The 14,171-nt window shown below is 36.7% G+C and overlaps 1 protein-coding gene and 1 non-coding gene across 2 annotated transcripts; one reads left to right on the plus strand and one right to left on the minus strand.

Moving 5' to 3' along the window:
- Positions 1–551: 551 nt before the first annotated feature.
- Cbr-sulp-3 lies at positions 552–6,008 on the plus strand (the record flags this gene model as incomplete). Its single annotated transcript, XM_045240333.1, is given in 12 exon segments — positions 552–560; positions 927–1,131; positions 1,649–2,006; positions 2,053–2,176; positions 2,662–2,826; positions 2,843–3,159; positions 3,449–3,884; positions 3,988–4,094; positions 4,621–4,768; positions 4,841–4,942; positions 5,021–5,307; positions 5,750–6,008. 12 exon segments carry the CDS (start codon positions 552–554, stop codon positions 6,006–6,008), a joined length of 2,517 nt encoding a protein of 838 aa, XP_045097656.1.
- On the minus strand, positions 5,338–5,410 carry CBG28237. The gene has a single exon. It is a non-coding gene (tRNA).
- Positions 6,009–14,171: the final 8,163 nt, after the last annotated feature.

The raw sequence follows: 14,171 nt of genomic DNA on the forward strand, positions 1-14,171 counted from the left end.
ACTTTACCTACTCGATCCTTATTTAATGACACAGTCTTGTTCACAGAATCTAGCCAATGTACTGATTCACATAAACACACGTAAACTATTGGCGAAAACGTGTGTGGGTGGCGAGACACGCTGCGGGTGTATCAATTTTTCCGGTTCAGACTGTTCTTCACCTTTTTTTCACGAAAATCTCGTGCACTGTGAAATGGTGATGGTGAGGAAGAAGAAGACGAAGAAGAGGATACCGGACGGATAAGCATATATGTTTGTCGGAAGACTTACCGTCGGTGGACGGGGGCAACAATTGGTGGGAAGCTTGAGAAGATTATTCGGGAGAGTCTCAGACATTGAATCAGTCAGGGGTTTCGGAAAAACCGACGCGAGAAGAGTGAGAAAGAGGTGGTCAACTATCTCACACCACCATATAACTCTTCCCTCCTCCTCTCTAAATTTCTTCGGTGATCCTTATTAACTTTTCAAGAGTTGTACTTTTTCATACTCCAACATATCCATAGCAATTGAGATTAAAGATCAAAGAATTACTGAGCTCTATTTATCACTGCATGCCAAAGGTAATGTTCTGATTTCTGTCATTTTAGATGTTTGACCAGTTTGTCAAACATGGCACAAGATGGAACTTGTAAAACAATGATACCACTAAACTTCCGATTTTTAAACTAAGGATTATGTCCAGTCTAAACAAAGTGCATTTCGGGAAATATCACAGGAATTTGATAGAATTAGAGATTTTTAATGGGTCTAGCATACTAGTATTGTATCTGGTAGCTCAAAAAACCGCCGAAAAAACAGTTCGGTAGCCTTATAACAGCTATCAGTTAAACAAAATTATGTTCTCTGTGAGTTGAAATGTCTTTAAGACAAGTGAGTTGTTAAATTTTTTGTGTTGTAGATCAATTTTAACATTTCCAATGTTTCAGCTATTCTCCGATCGTCCGCCTTTAAATGCAGTTCTTCAAGAAAAGGCACAGAAAATCCGATACTCATGTTCACCATCCAAATGCTTACACTCCTTACTATCCTTCCTTCCAATTATCACATGGCTCCCAAAGTATGACTGGTCGCATTCATTTTTTGGAGATCTTTCAGGAGGCCTGACAATGGCTGTTTTCTCGGTACCTCAAGGTAAGGTATAACAGATACGATAACAACTTACAGTATCAGTCAATAAGATATACAAAAACGTTTATTTTAGTTAATTTTGATCATATTTTGGGGTTTGAAGCTCACCGCTTTAGTTTTCTATTACTTTTGAAACGTTAAAGGGTGCAAAACAGACCTAGATCGAAAACTTTGCATTAACAGAATTTTTCAGAAATGCTCAGTTTTTCAACTATTTGTCTATTTCTGAAAGACACCCTTATTGACCTTTTTTTGAATTAAAAATTGAAAAAAACGGTGTCTTTCAGAAACTGGCAAATAGCTGGAAAGTTAGGAATTTCGAAAAAAATTCTGTAATATCAAATTTCTCAATCTAGGTCTGTTTTATACTCTCCAAAATATTCACAGTTGACGAAAATTTGACTGCTGAGCTCTAGACTCCTGAAAAGTTGTCAAAGTAACCGAAAATTAACTGAAAAATTGTTTTTTAGCTTATTGGCAGAACTGATTATTGACCAGTACTGTACCTATTAATTTTCAGGTATCGCACTTGCAAGTATCACAGGGGTACCACCAGTCTACGGGTTATACACGGCTATCTTCCCCTCATTCCTTTATATCTTTTTTGGGACTTCGAAACATAATGCGTTAGGTAAACCATCCTTTGACGTCCTTTTCGGAAGATCTTTGTTTCAAAAAAAAATGCACACACAGAAAAAACGCAACCTCCCAATTTTAGGTGGATTTGCGGTCCTTTCACTCATGACCCACGGAGCAATTGAGAAAGTGATGTTGAGAACGGCAACGAGTTATAATGCAACCGCATATGTGAATCATACACTGGATGAGCTATTTGATAGGGACAATGACACAATTATCACAAATACCACTTTGATGCAGTAAGAAAATTGAGAAAGAAAACGATTTGAGTTAGAAATATTCCAGAATACTAGGAAATGAAACTTCATTCGTGGAAGAAGTCACGATGGAGATGTGGACAGAGGGAGTGACGCCGGTCAAACAAATCCACGTGGCAACTACAATCATATTTTTGGCGGGAATCATTCAGGTAAAGAACCGTCTCTTGTATACAACAAATTTGCAAACGCGTTTTCAGTTGATTTTTCCTTATTTTCAGAAATCTGGAGCTCAGATATCAAGTGTCCGATCATTTTGAAAACTATAGAGGTTGTCAAACAAACCTAGATTAAAAACTTTGCAGTCACATAATTTTTTGAAAATTCCCATTTTTCAGTTTTCTGCCGATTTCTGAATGACACCCTTTTTTTACACGTTCTCAGTATAAAAACAGGCCTAAAAAAGTGTTTTTCAGAAACAGACAAATTGTTGAAATACTAGAAATTTAAAAAGATTCTATGAATGTAAAGTTTTCAATCTAGGTTTATTTCACGACCTTCAAAGTTTTCAAAGTAATAGAAAACTTGACAGTCGAGCTTCACCCTTCTCAAAATGGTCAAAATGTCCAAAAATCAACTGGAAATAGGTTTTTGTATATCTTGTTTACCGTATTCTGTACCAATTTTGATGTTTCAGGTTCTTATGGGAGTGTTTCGTCTTCAATACTTGACATCTCTTTTTTCTGAGCAAGTTATGTCTGGATTCGTAGTTGGTGGAGGCGTTCACGTGTTTTTTGCTCAAATCGGAAATATGCTTGGGATAGAACTCCCAAGAAGAAATGGTCCAGGATATTTATATTACGTAATGCATTTTCTAGCCACTTGAAAAACCCTTTCTTCTGATTTTTCAGAGAATCTGGGATCTCATAGAGAACCTGGATAATGTCCACATTCCGACAGTTTCAATTTCCATGTCATCATTTTTATTCCTGGTCATAAGCAAAGAATACCTTGCCCCTTGGTTCAGCTCTGCTTTCAACTATCCAGTCCCGTTTGAGCTGCTATTGGTGAGAAACACACGCATGACGTCAATATTTATGTTGGTGATTAAGGTGGTTGTTGGAATTACTGCTACTGATTACGCGGAACTGTCTCGGCGGCATGACGTGAAAGTTGTAGGGAATATACCAACTGAGTAAGTTGTAAAGAGAATATAGTTTCTTGATATCTGGACGACTGCTCTAATAGAAGCCCATTTTATACATGAACTTTGAGCTCGATTATTTCGGTTTCCACGAGAGATATCTAAAATTCTCAAAATGATAAATTGATTATCATAATGTCACCAACATTTCATCAATACATATATTTTCGATATAAATTGAACGAATCGAGATAATTGAGTTTAAAGTGCACGTATAGAAATTTTTTATTAGAACAAATACGGTAACGTAAATACGGTTCAATACGGTAGTTATTTTCAGATTTCCTCCACCATCCCTTCCAAGATTCGATTTGATCAGGCACATTGGACTCAACGCGGTTGCTATTGCTATTACAGCAGTTGCTATTCATATTACTGTAGCAAAAGTTGTTGAGAAACGATACAAATACAAAATCAATCATGGACAGGAACTCTACGCTCTTGGATTTGTTGGAGTTTTATCATCCTTCTTCCCAGTTTTCCCGGTGACTTCTGGATTTGCAAGAAGTGTAGTCGGAGCCGCCGTCGGAGGTTCTACTCAACTCACTTGTCTCTTCTCTTCTTTGGCTTTGCTATCTGTAATTCTGTATATTGGTACGGCACTTAAATATTTGCCACAATGCATTCTGTCAGCAATGATTATTTTTGCTCAAAAGGGAATGTTTGAGAAGTTTGGTGAGCTGAAAAGCTTATGGCCAGTTTTCAAAATCGATTTTGTAAGTTCCAATTTTTACTTATATTTGAATACACGATTTTAAGAATTGTGAGAGAAAACATTTCTTTCATTGCCTTTCATTGATTCTCATTTGCATTTTGCAGGCTATCTGGTTGATGAGTTTCTTCCTCACAGTGTGCTATGATATGGGAGAAGGTCTTCTGATGGCAATAGGTTTTGCAGTGCTAACAACGATTATCAGAACTCAACGGTATTTTATTTGGAACATGTTTTATCACTAAAGTACCAGCCAATTTTTACCACTTTCACAACTACAGTGTCGATGCACATTTTTTAAGTTAATTTCTTGTCATTTTCACCATTTTCAGAAATCTGGGCTCGGCTGTCGAGTTTTTGAACACATTGAAAATTTTAGACAGTAAAAAACAGGCCTATTTTAAAAATTTTGCATTCACAGAATTTTCTGAAAATTCCTAGTTTTCAGTTATTTGCCATTTTCTGAGAGACACCTGTTTTTACGTTTACAGTGCAAAAACGGGCCATAAATGGGTGTTTTTCATATATCCCAAATAGCTGGAAAACTAGGAATTATCAAAAAAATTCTGGGGATCAAAAGTTTTCAATCTAGGCTTGCTGTATACCCTCCAAAATTTTCAAAGTGATCGAAAACTGGACAGCCGAGATTTGGACTCCTGAAAATAGTGAAAATAAACAAACTGAAAATTACGAATTTTGTAAATCTTATTTACTGGCACATGTGTATAACCAATTTTCAGTCCAAAATGGCACTTCCTGTCTCGAGACGATGAAACTGAAAGTTTCAAAGAGACCAAGAAACGAGACCTGGAACGGATTCAGGGAAACGTTTGCATTTTCCGAATGGATGCACCGTTGATTTTTACAAGCAGTGACAGATTTACAATGGTATGTGCAATAAAAACCGATCCCCAAAATTTTTTCATTCCGCTCCAATTCCATTATTTATTTGTTTTGCAGTCTGTATGGCAGTGTGTCAAAAAATGGGAACGATGCAAGTCCGAATCGTTCGTCACAATTGAGCAGATGAATTCTGACAAGAGTGCTGATATATTTGACTCGGTACGCGTAGATTGTTGTTGTTTTGTTTAGTTTTTGATTGACACTCTGTATAAAACTTGAAAACTGAATATTTTTCAGAAACTGAAAGCTGCTCGTCGACGCTGGAAGAGAGATCAAAAATCGGAGAGTCGATGTAAACTGGTGATTGATTGTGATGGTTTCCCTTATGTCGATTATCTGGGATTATCCACATTGAAAAGTGTCTATGTGGATTTGCAAGCTGCTGGTGTTCAGTGCTATTTTGTTGTTCAAAAGTCAGAATTGAAACGATTATTCCGTGCTACAGATTTCTATGATGTAGTAGATGAGGCCAGAGTGTTTAACAAAGTTGCGGATGCTGTGAAAGCAGCAGAACAAAATATTTCGTGAGTTTACAAAAAAAACCAAAAAGATTTCGCTCCCGGGTGGGCTCGAACCACCAACCTTTCGGTTAACAGCCGAACGCGCTGCCTATTGCGCCACGGAAGCACACAAACCTCTTGGTGTCTACTCTGTTGACTAACCACTCATCGGTGGAAAAGAGAGTGGAGCGGTGGGAAGATTCTCTCCCCCCCGCCTTGCGTGTGTGTGTCTCTCTCTTGAGACGCGGCCAGAAAGCGACGTGAGACGACGTGAAGACATTTTCTAGCGACCTGCCTCTCTCGGGACGGCTCCCTCTCGTTTCACGTAAAATACGTGAAACTGGCTGGCCGTCTGCATCTCGCTTAAAAATAGATGAGAAGAGAAGAAAAGTGGACGCGAAGAAGAGAAGTGGCGAACTTTCTGTGCTGTAGAATTGTAGAAAACAGCATAAATGGGTAATTTCAGGTCGCTAAAATCTGCCAAAGAAGTTTTGACAGCTCTAGCAAGTATTGCAACTACTGATACTATTCTGATTGATGAGGAAGATATAGAAAATGAAGAGTCCTCAGAAATCGTAGGAGATGAGGGACGAGAAGAAGAAGAAGAAGCTAGAAGAAGAGCCGTATCCGAGCATTCAGAAGAAATAATGTCAGAAACATCAGTGTCGATTGGAGAAGCCAGAAGCACAGCTTCATCAAGAAACTCCATAAACTCGGATCAATAAATTTGTATATCATACTTTTTATTTAAATTAAAGTTTTTATCATGTAAACCATTCAAAGCGAGTATCATTTTAATTTTGTTTGCTGAATTATTCATTGTAATGTTATTATCTCACATTTTTGATTGTCACTTTTTGCCATCCCACTCACCTGAAATCAAATAATTATTATTATTTTAATTAAAAACAACAAATAAAAATTCAAGCCATTCAGAATGTCACCTAATTTGCAATCTTGCACATGTTACCGTTCGTCCAATTATACACATGACAGTACCCTTTCAAGCATGACATAACCCTATTTCGTTCTAAATATGGGCGGTTTCTGTTCAAATATATAGGCAAAAAGAAAAGAGAGAACAACTAAAAAAGGCAGGATGTATAGACGAAAGGATTTTTGTCTTTTCTCCTAGAGTGTGAATTTCCGCGGGATTTCAAGAGGTTGTCCTTTTTGAAATAAGATGAAATGCGGTCCATGGTTTCAAGTGATTTGTTTGAAAACACTTGAAATGTAGTCTCGGATTTTTATAATGAAACATTACGATGTTGTTCGGAATGTGTCCCAGAGGGGTGGCTTTCTAGCTTTGAACGTATTGCTTTTTCGTAAAAAAATCGTTTAAAAAATTTTTCATGATTTTTGTAGTTCAAACTATCAATCTGTCTAGTCAATAATGTATTTATTCGAATGAAACGTTGTAATAGAAAAAAATGCAAAAATAACTGAAAATATCTCACCAGGTATTTTTTTTCTTTTTTTCGAAATAAGAGACGATAAACAATTTCAAAAAAAAGTTGAGAATCTCGAACTGCTAGAGTAATTTTTTGAGCATAAAACTACCGTAAAACCTTGTAATAGAAGCCACACTCTCAACTTTGAGCTCAATTATCTCAGTAAATTGTTTAACATAAAATTACCGAAATTTTATCAGTTGATAACTTTTTTACATGTCATACAGTAACCAAGATAATTGAGCTTGCAATTAAATGTTAAGAGACCTTTTATGCTTTCATTCAGAATTTTCTTGGCTTGGTCCGTTCTGGCAAAGGTTTTCAGTAATTTTTTGCTTGTAAAAACATTTTTCGAATTAATAAAATTATAAATATCATTTCTGCCCAGTAAGAAGTTTGCGAAGAACTGAATGTTGTTAAAAATTATTTTATTTCACAAAAATATTTGAAACTTTCAGAAATTTTTAACTTTTTCAAATCAGAAAAGGCAGTAACTTTTCTGGATAAGCTGTTTTCTGAAAAATAAAATTTTCAAACAAAAACCATTTTGATTTGCTACCCAATCAAACTTTCTGTTGTTTTTTGACTCTCATCAAAAACATCGGCACCTGTTATGCTTCATATCCGGAAAAAAACTAGAAAAGACACAATTTAGCCACATGTCAAAAAATCCATGAAGAATAACAACACACACACGCAAAGCGCTTTTACACGCACTTGATAAAAGATGAGTCGTCGGCGAAAAGATAGATATTGTGAGTTGAAGTTTTCATAATTTTCTGTCTATCTTTCATCCCTCTTCCTCAGGTGTAAACCGCCGTCCGTTTTGCACACGGTGGTGGTTTCCTGCGTTGCGGCGTTGAATTACTTGTGCCCTCCTCATCAGAACATCCTGATCTTGGACCTACAAATGATAAAGATGATATGCATCTCTTTTTGACCTCTTACCGCCTTTTTATCTATTCTCGTTGACTGATAAAGATCCTTAAATAAGCGAATCGAAGGGAACGGACCACTTCCCGCTTGTCAACAATTAGTTTTATTTCATTTTTCTCAGCTTTTTGACAGGTGACACCTCTTTTCCGCTTTTCCACCTCTCGCTCCCTCCATTTTGCGGTCTTTATAGAGTAATTATAGGATTTTGTGGGAGAGAAAGGAAATAGGAAAATGGATACGGGGAATGGATACCAAATTCAAGGTTAATAGCCCTAGTAGTCTGCCATAATTAGTTACTTTCTGGAATAAAAAAGTATAGAATTCACTTTTTAACTCTTTGAAGTTATTTCAAAGTATAGAAAACCACCAATTCAAATTTTCTTGTGCTATTAAAATTTTTGAAAGATTTTTTTCTGGTTTTTCGTTTGTCGTATACATATTTAGTGCAGTTGACTGAACCTCATTGCATATCTCACTTTAATTCTCCCAAAATTTTTACACCACTCACCCCACCCCTTTTACGCTAATGCGGTGAGCGTGATAAACCGACCAGTCATCACCGGGAATTTATATAGAAATAACAATAATAATAATATTAACACAAAACGCACTTTTGTAGTAGTCACTCCGTTTTTAGCGGTGGGCGCTTATATGTAACAATAATTTGCATGTCCTGTTTTGGGGTTTCGCAATTATTATGAGGAGCGGCGGACTTTTCCGTTTCCCATCGTCTTTACATATGGAAGAAATCGAAATCATCAAGCCATTAAATGATTTGGGATTTCACAGAGTAAATTTCATGCTTGATTTCGTTTTTAGTTGGTTTTTTTTCCCTGGGAAATCCGTTGTACCGTATTTTTTATACGAAAAAGCATTTTCCGATTTTTTTCACTGGTTGCAACTATTTGTATTAATAGTTTTGGGACGTACAGTTCCGGATATACAAAACTAAATTTTCAGTCGATTTTTAGAATTTTCAAGAGTCTGGAGCTCAACTGTCCAGTTTCCGATCATTTTGAAAAATACAAGGTGATTGTAGGGAGTAAAACAAAGTTTTCGTGTTTGATTAACATGGCAACAGCAGAATCTAGGAATTTCACATTACTTTTTGTCATTTTGATATCCTGTTAAACAAGTAGAGGACCTATTCTTGTTACCGCGCATCATCCCAAAACACCCATCCAAAAAATAGAACGCCGTGGCACTATATTACAGTGTTACCGTATTTGCCGATTTCTGAAAGACGGATCTTTTTTCCCGTTTAATGTTCTAAAAATGTGAAAAATGATTATTTTTCAGAAATCGGCAGATAGCTAATAAACTAGGAATTTTTGAAAAATCCTGTGAATGCAAAAATTTGAATTTAGGTCAGTTTAATACTCTCCAAATTTTTCAAAGTGAGTGGAAACTTGACAGCCGAGCTCCAAACTCCCGAAACTGGTCAAAATGGCCAAAAATCAACAGGGTTTTTTAAATATTTTATTGATCGATACTATAATTTTGATGACTCTCGAAAATTCTCAAAATCAACTTAAGCCCTTTTTTGTGTATATTTTCAATTAACGTTTCCAAAAAAATTTGTTCAAATAACTTCACGAGTCTGTTTATCTAAATTTCCCTCATTTTCCTCAATATTGCCCAATCTTTATGTCCATATACATTTTCAAACGAGTGTGTGTCCAAGGTTACGGAGAGAGCTATAAAACTAACCGATCAGTGGATGTCTCCTTATCGCCATCATATCTATATTGACCGTCCTCCTCCCTCTCTTTTGTTTCATTATTCTTTCTCTTTTTACTATTACTACTATTGCCTCGTTTTATATATTTACTATCCAATTTTTGAACGACGGGGGCGAGATGCAAAAGTCGAAAATTAATCCGAATATAAAAGGTCCCACGCTAAAAGGCGTTTAATTAGATTAGCCTTTGGGAACGACAGAAAAAGAGATAGAGGGTGAAATAGAAAGCTGCCAAAATTTCAGGAATAGAAATTAAAATTGAAAGCAATTAACTTTGATGTTCCCCCTGTCCTATGTTTCCCTTTCCCCTCATTTTCACTTCTCGGATCTACTTTTAGGAGTGACCTCTTTCTATATAAAGCACAAAAAGTTGCCGACTCTTTAATGCTATCTCTAATTAGCATCTAGGTGGAGGATTATAATCAGATACACAATAACATACAGATCAAATTAAAATTAGCATTCGGTCGAGAAGTCTTGAAAAACGAAAAAAGACGCGCTGCTACCTGTGACACATCTACTCATTAGGATCCGCTGACAGCAAGCTCATATCTAATGAATGAACTTGAAAGGCATGCCGCATTCAGGACGGAACGCGCCGTGCGCACGCGGGAGAAAGAGACAGACGTCGTACGTTTGTATCGTTGTCCCGCATCATAACATTCGACTCATTATCTGGGCACCACCTCACTCCCGCCTCTTACTTCTCGGGGGTCACAGTTGCTTTCTGGTCGGCATGGTGTGCATTGTTTCAGAGTTCTTTTGTTGTCTTTCGCACTTTTTTGTAAATTTCCCTCTTCGCATCTTTTCCGACAATGTGCAAAGATTGTAGATGTTTGGTGAGTCGCATGAAATCTGCATTTTGCTCAAAATTTAAATATACCTACATTATTTTAACTATAATTTGAAAATACGTGTTTATGAATACTACGGATAGGCGTTTGAGAGGATATTCCGGGTTATTTTTGGTTTTCAGATCATCTAAATTTCTTACACAGTTTTTAAAATGAATCAGTCAATTGGACATACAGAAAACGGTACTTCTCAGTCACGGTTATTTTGATCATTTTCAGGAGTCTGGAACTCGGCTGTAAATTTTTCAATCTCTCTGAAACTTTTGGAGGGTGTAAAACAGACCTAGATTGAAAACATTGCTTCTACAGAATTTTTAGAAGATTCTTAGTTTTTTGGTCATTTGCCGATTCCTGTTATTTCCTTTTTCGGCCCGTTTTTTTAACGGAAAACGTGAAGACAACAGGTGTCTTCCAAAATTGGCAATAACCTGGGAAACTAAGAATTTTTCAAAAATTCTGCTAGTTCAAAGTTTTCAATCTAGGTCTGTTTCATACCCTTCGATTTTTTCAAGTTGATTGGAAACTTGACCAGCAAGCTTAAGACTCCAGAATAGTGCAAAACGGCCAAAAAGCAATTGCAAATTGCGTGTTTTCCTAATTTCGCAAAAATATATAAACTAGTGAACTTTTGATAATCAAAACTTGGAGTTCTACTTATTTTAACAACCCCTAAAATTTCAAATTCAAAAAAAAAACAGTCACGTCTTCTTCTTGATTCTCACACTTTTCCCATGGTTCCTTCTTCTTGTTCTCATCTCCAATCCTTCATTTCTGTTATTCTTCAGTGTCAACCCTTGCTTCCTACGCCATTCTTAGCTTCAAAAGATACCGATCTGTCGTGGTTTTTGCCTATGCCCTTCTCATTCTCCGCCTCCCGCCCTTCATTGCTCCTCTCTCCTCTGCTTCTGCTTTTGCTCATTCATTAATTTGATGTATTTGTGCATAAATTTAAAAACTCGAAGGCGAAAAAGGGTACGCGTCCTTCTCGTTTTCCTCCCTTTTTTGTTTTCACCAACGGATGTGATCCATCTAAATCCTCGTTCTTGAGATTGAAATTTTTTGGGAATCCAAGGAAATGGAGAAGTGGAAAAGTTAAAGAAGAGGATCGCAGCCCGGACAAAAAGGACAGGAATATACATACATAGACACCCATATACTTACACAATTGCCCTGTTGTCGGCAGTAATCCCCGCGGTTTGTTCGGCCCTGTGCCGTCGTCTCAATACTCGCAACCCCTCTTTTCCAACCCGTTAGACTTTTCCTAATCCACGCCTCAATCCCACTGTATTGCATAAACACCGCCATCTACGCCACTCTTCTGGGCTATTCTACATCCAAGTTGTCCTAGCTTACAAATATTCGGAGAGATATTTTCCCTTATTTTCTGACCTTGTTCTCTCACGCAATCGGAAATGTTTGCATTTTCCAATGTTACTGAAGTCTCCTTGGGTCAAACTTCCAAACGGTGACAGCTCATACCTGTGCACACATTCTTCTTCACTTTTGTATTCTTTTGGTTTGGTCACTTTGGAACTTTAGACGTGATTCATGATTCATCCATTCATTCTATTTCTCCAAAGAGCTCGCTTTTACAGTTAGCAAGAAACTCCACGCCCACAGAAAGACCGGTTGCGAAACTTGAGATATTTAAGACTATAAAAAGATCCTGGAAATCCCATAAACTTTGACCATCTCTTCTAGGGAGCATCGTTGTGCCCTCTGGTCATTTTCTTGTGTCCACTTTGCTTCTCCATTTTTTTTGTGAAGAGAGAAAAAAAGGAGAAGAAGATAAGTATGTGGTCATGCAACAAAATCTTATTTCATTTTTTCTCCCTTTTTTACTACGCAATTCCCAATTTTTCCACTTTTCTTCTTTTCCTAACGGACCGAACACACATTGAATTGTGCAACAAATCTTTTTCTACGCCTCCTCTTCCAACTTCCTCGACTCCGCCCACTTTCACGTATTTGCATATATTCCATGAACATCGACGTATATGTATTCCGTATTCTCAACTGAACCCATTCTTCTACTTTCCTCTATTGAGAACTCCTCGGAAACATTGAAAAGTGGTAGGAGAACCCATTAAACACTAATAATAAGTTTCTCGCCCGCGCATTTTTCCATCCCGATCCATCGTCTCCTTCTTCTTCTTCCTCTTTATTTTATTCTACATGCGTGACACGGTAAAAGTAACATAATGTTGCAAATGCATACAAGAATCCGTTCCCTTTCTTTCATTTTCGCACTTTTAACCCTTATGAGTATTCCGAAAAAGTACAAACTCATAGAAATAGATCTCAAAGGACTGTACATAAATTCTAAAATTTTTATTACCTCCGTCCCATAACCTCGACCCGTTTGTGCAGCTGGTACATTTCAACATTAGAAGGACACTGAACCTCAAAGGACACATATTGCGTGTTTCAAGACAAGATTTGATATCTGCACCTGTCATCCTCCATTTTTTGTATTTTCCACTCTAAATTTCGAAAATCTTTCGACAGGTGCTCAACATATGGCGCGATATCTTCATTTTCTTTTTTAGATGAACACGCCTAATAGTACAAACTTTATGGTTGCTGGGTTGGTGGGAAATGAGACTGAAAATTGCACTAATCAAACAGTTTCGCGCATTAGCTAGTTTTTCTTTTTTTTTAGTGATAAAAATGACATAAAGAAGATAAGTAACATTTATTGATAAAATCCTTTGATGCATAGCTCTAATTTAGGCACCTAACAAGCCTTGTAAGCCCAGATTCCAAAGAAAGTTTCAGGATAGGTTAAAAATAAAAATGTCAAAAAAAGCTCGCTCGCCATTTTCAGCCGACTTGTACTAGTTCCAATATCAAAAATCGCCTTTTCAGTGCGAAACGACAATTTTCTTATTTTCTAGTGCGTTTCAAAACATGAAACTAGATGTGTTATACCCAGATTTTCATGAAATTTTAGAATTCAAACTTTTCTCTGAAAAAAAACTTTATTTCCTTTTTTCGAAGAAATTTGGGAAATTCTGAAAAATTCTGAAACAAAAAATTGGTTTTTTCCAGGAAAATGTTTGAAATTTCAAATTTCATTCAATTCTAACTATAACAAAACAATTCTCATGTTTTGAAACGTCCTAGAAGTGGAGAAAATTGCTGCTTTCCTCTGAAAAAGCGAATTTAGGTACTGAAACTGATATAGCTCTGCTGAAAATTTCAAAAGTATCTAGATAGGGTATTCTTGACCCATATTGCAAATTGCATTAAAATCTGGGCTTACAAGACGTTGAGGTTTCCTTGTAAAAAATCGCCCTCATCAATCACTTTCACGCTGTTTAGCCAGTTTTTTTTTCGGTGAGAAAAATGACATAAAGACAAAGGAAGTAAGATTTATTGATAAAAAGTTTGATGTATAGTCCTAACTGAGGTGTCTGACGAGATTTCGATGATATTTTCAGGACAGTTTAAAAATAGCCTATTTAGACACATCTGAAGTTTTTGAACAAGTGACTCATCTTCTCTAAATTGACATTTCCGGTCAGGTTTTTGTTTCATTTCAGTAGATAAGAATTGTAGACAGAGCGATTGGTAGCTTGAACGATTCTTAAGCGATTCTTCAACCCAACACTCAGAAAACAAAGCTGTTTTCTGCTCTTTTGTGCACTTTTTTCGAACTGCTTCCGCACTTTCTAGATTAAGACTCACTAACCCAACAAACCCTTTTATTTCCTTTGGTTTTCACTTTGTCTCGCGATTTTTCTCATTTTCTTTTCTTCTTCTAATGGTCACTTCACTGGAGCAATGACACAAATCTCTGGCGTTTTGCAGAAAAGGAGTGAAAAAAAAGACAAACAACTCCGCTCATTCTTCGCGCATCTTCTTTTTTTCCAGCATTCTTTTCTTCAAGTCCATCATGTTGAT

This window comes from Caenorhabditis briggsae (assembly GCF_000004555.2).
Source record: "Caenorhabditis briggsae complete genome, chrX, whole genome shotgun sequence".
Classification (NCBI taxonomy): Eukaryota; Metazoa; Nematoda; class Chromadorea; order Rhabditida; family Rhabditidae; genus Caenorhabditis; species Caenorhabditis briggsae.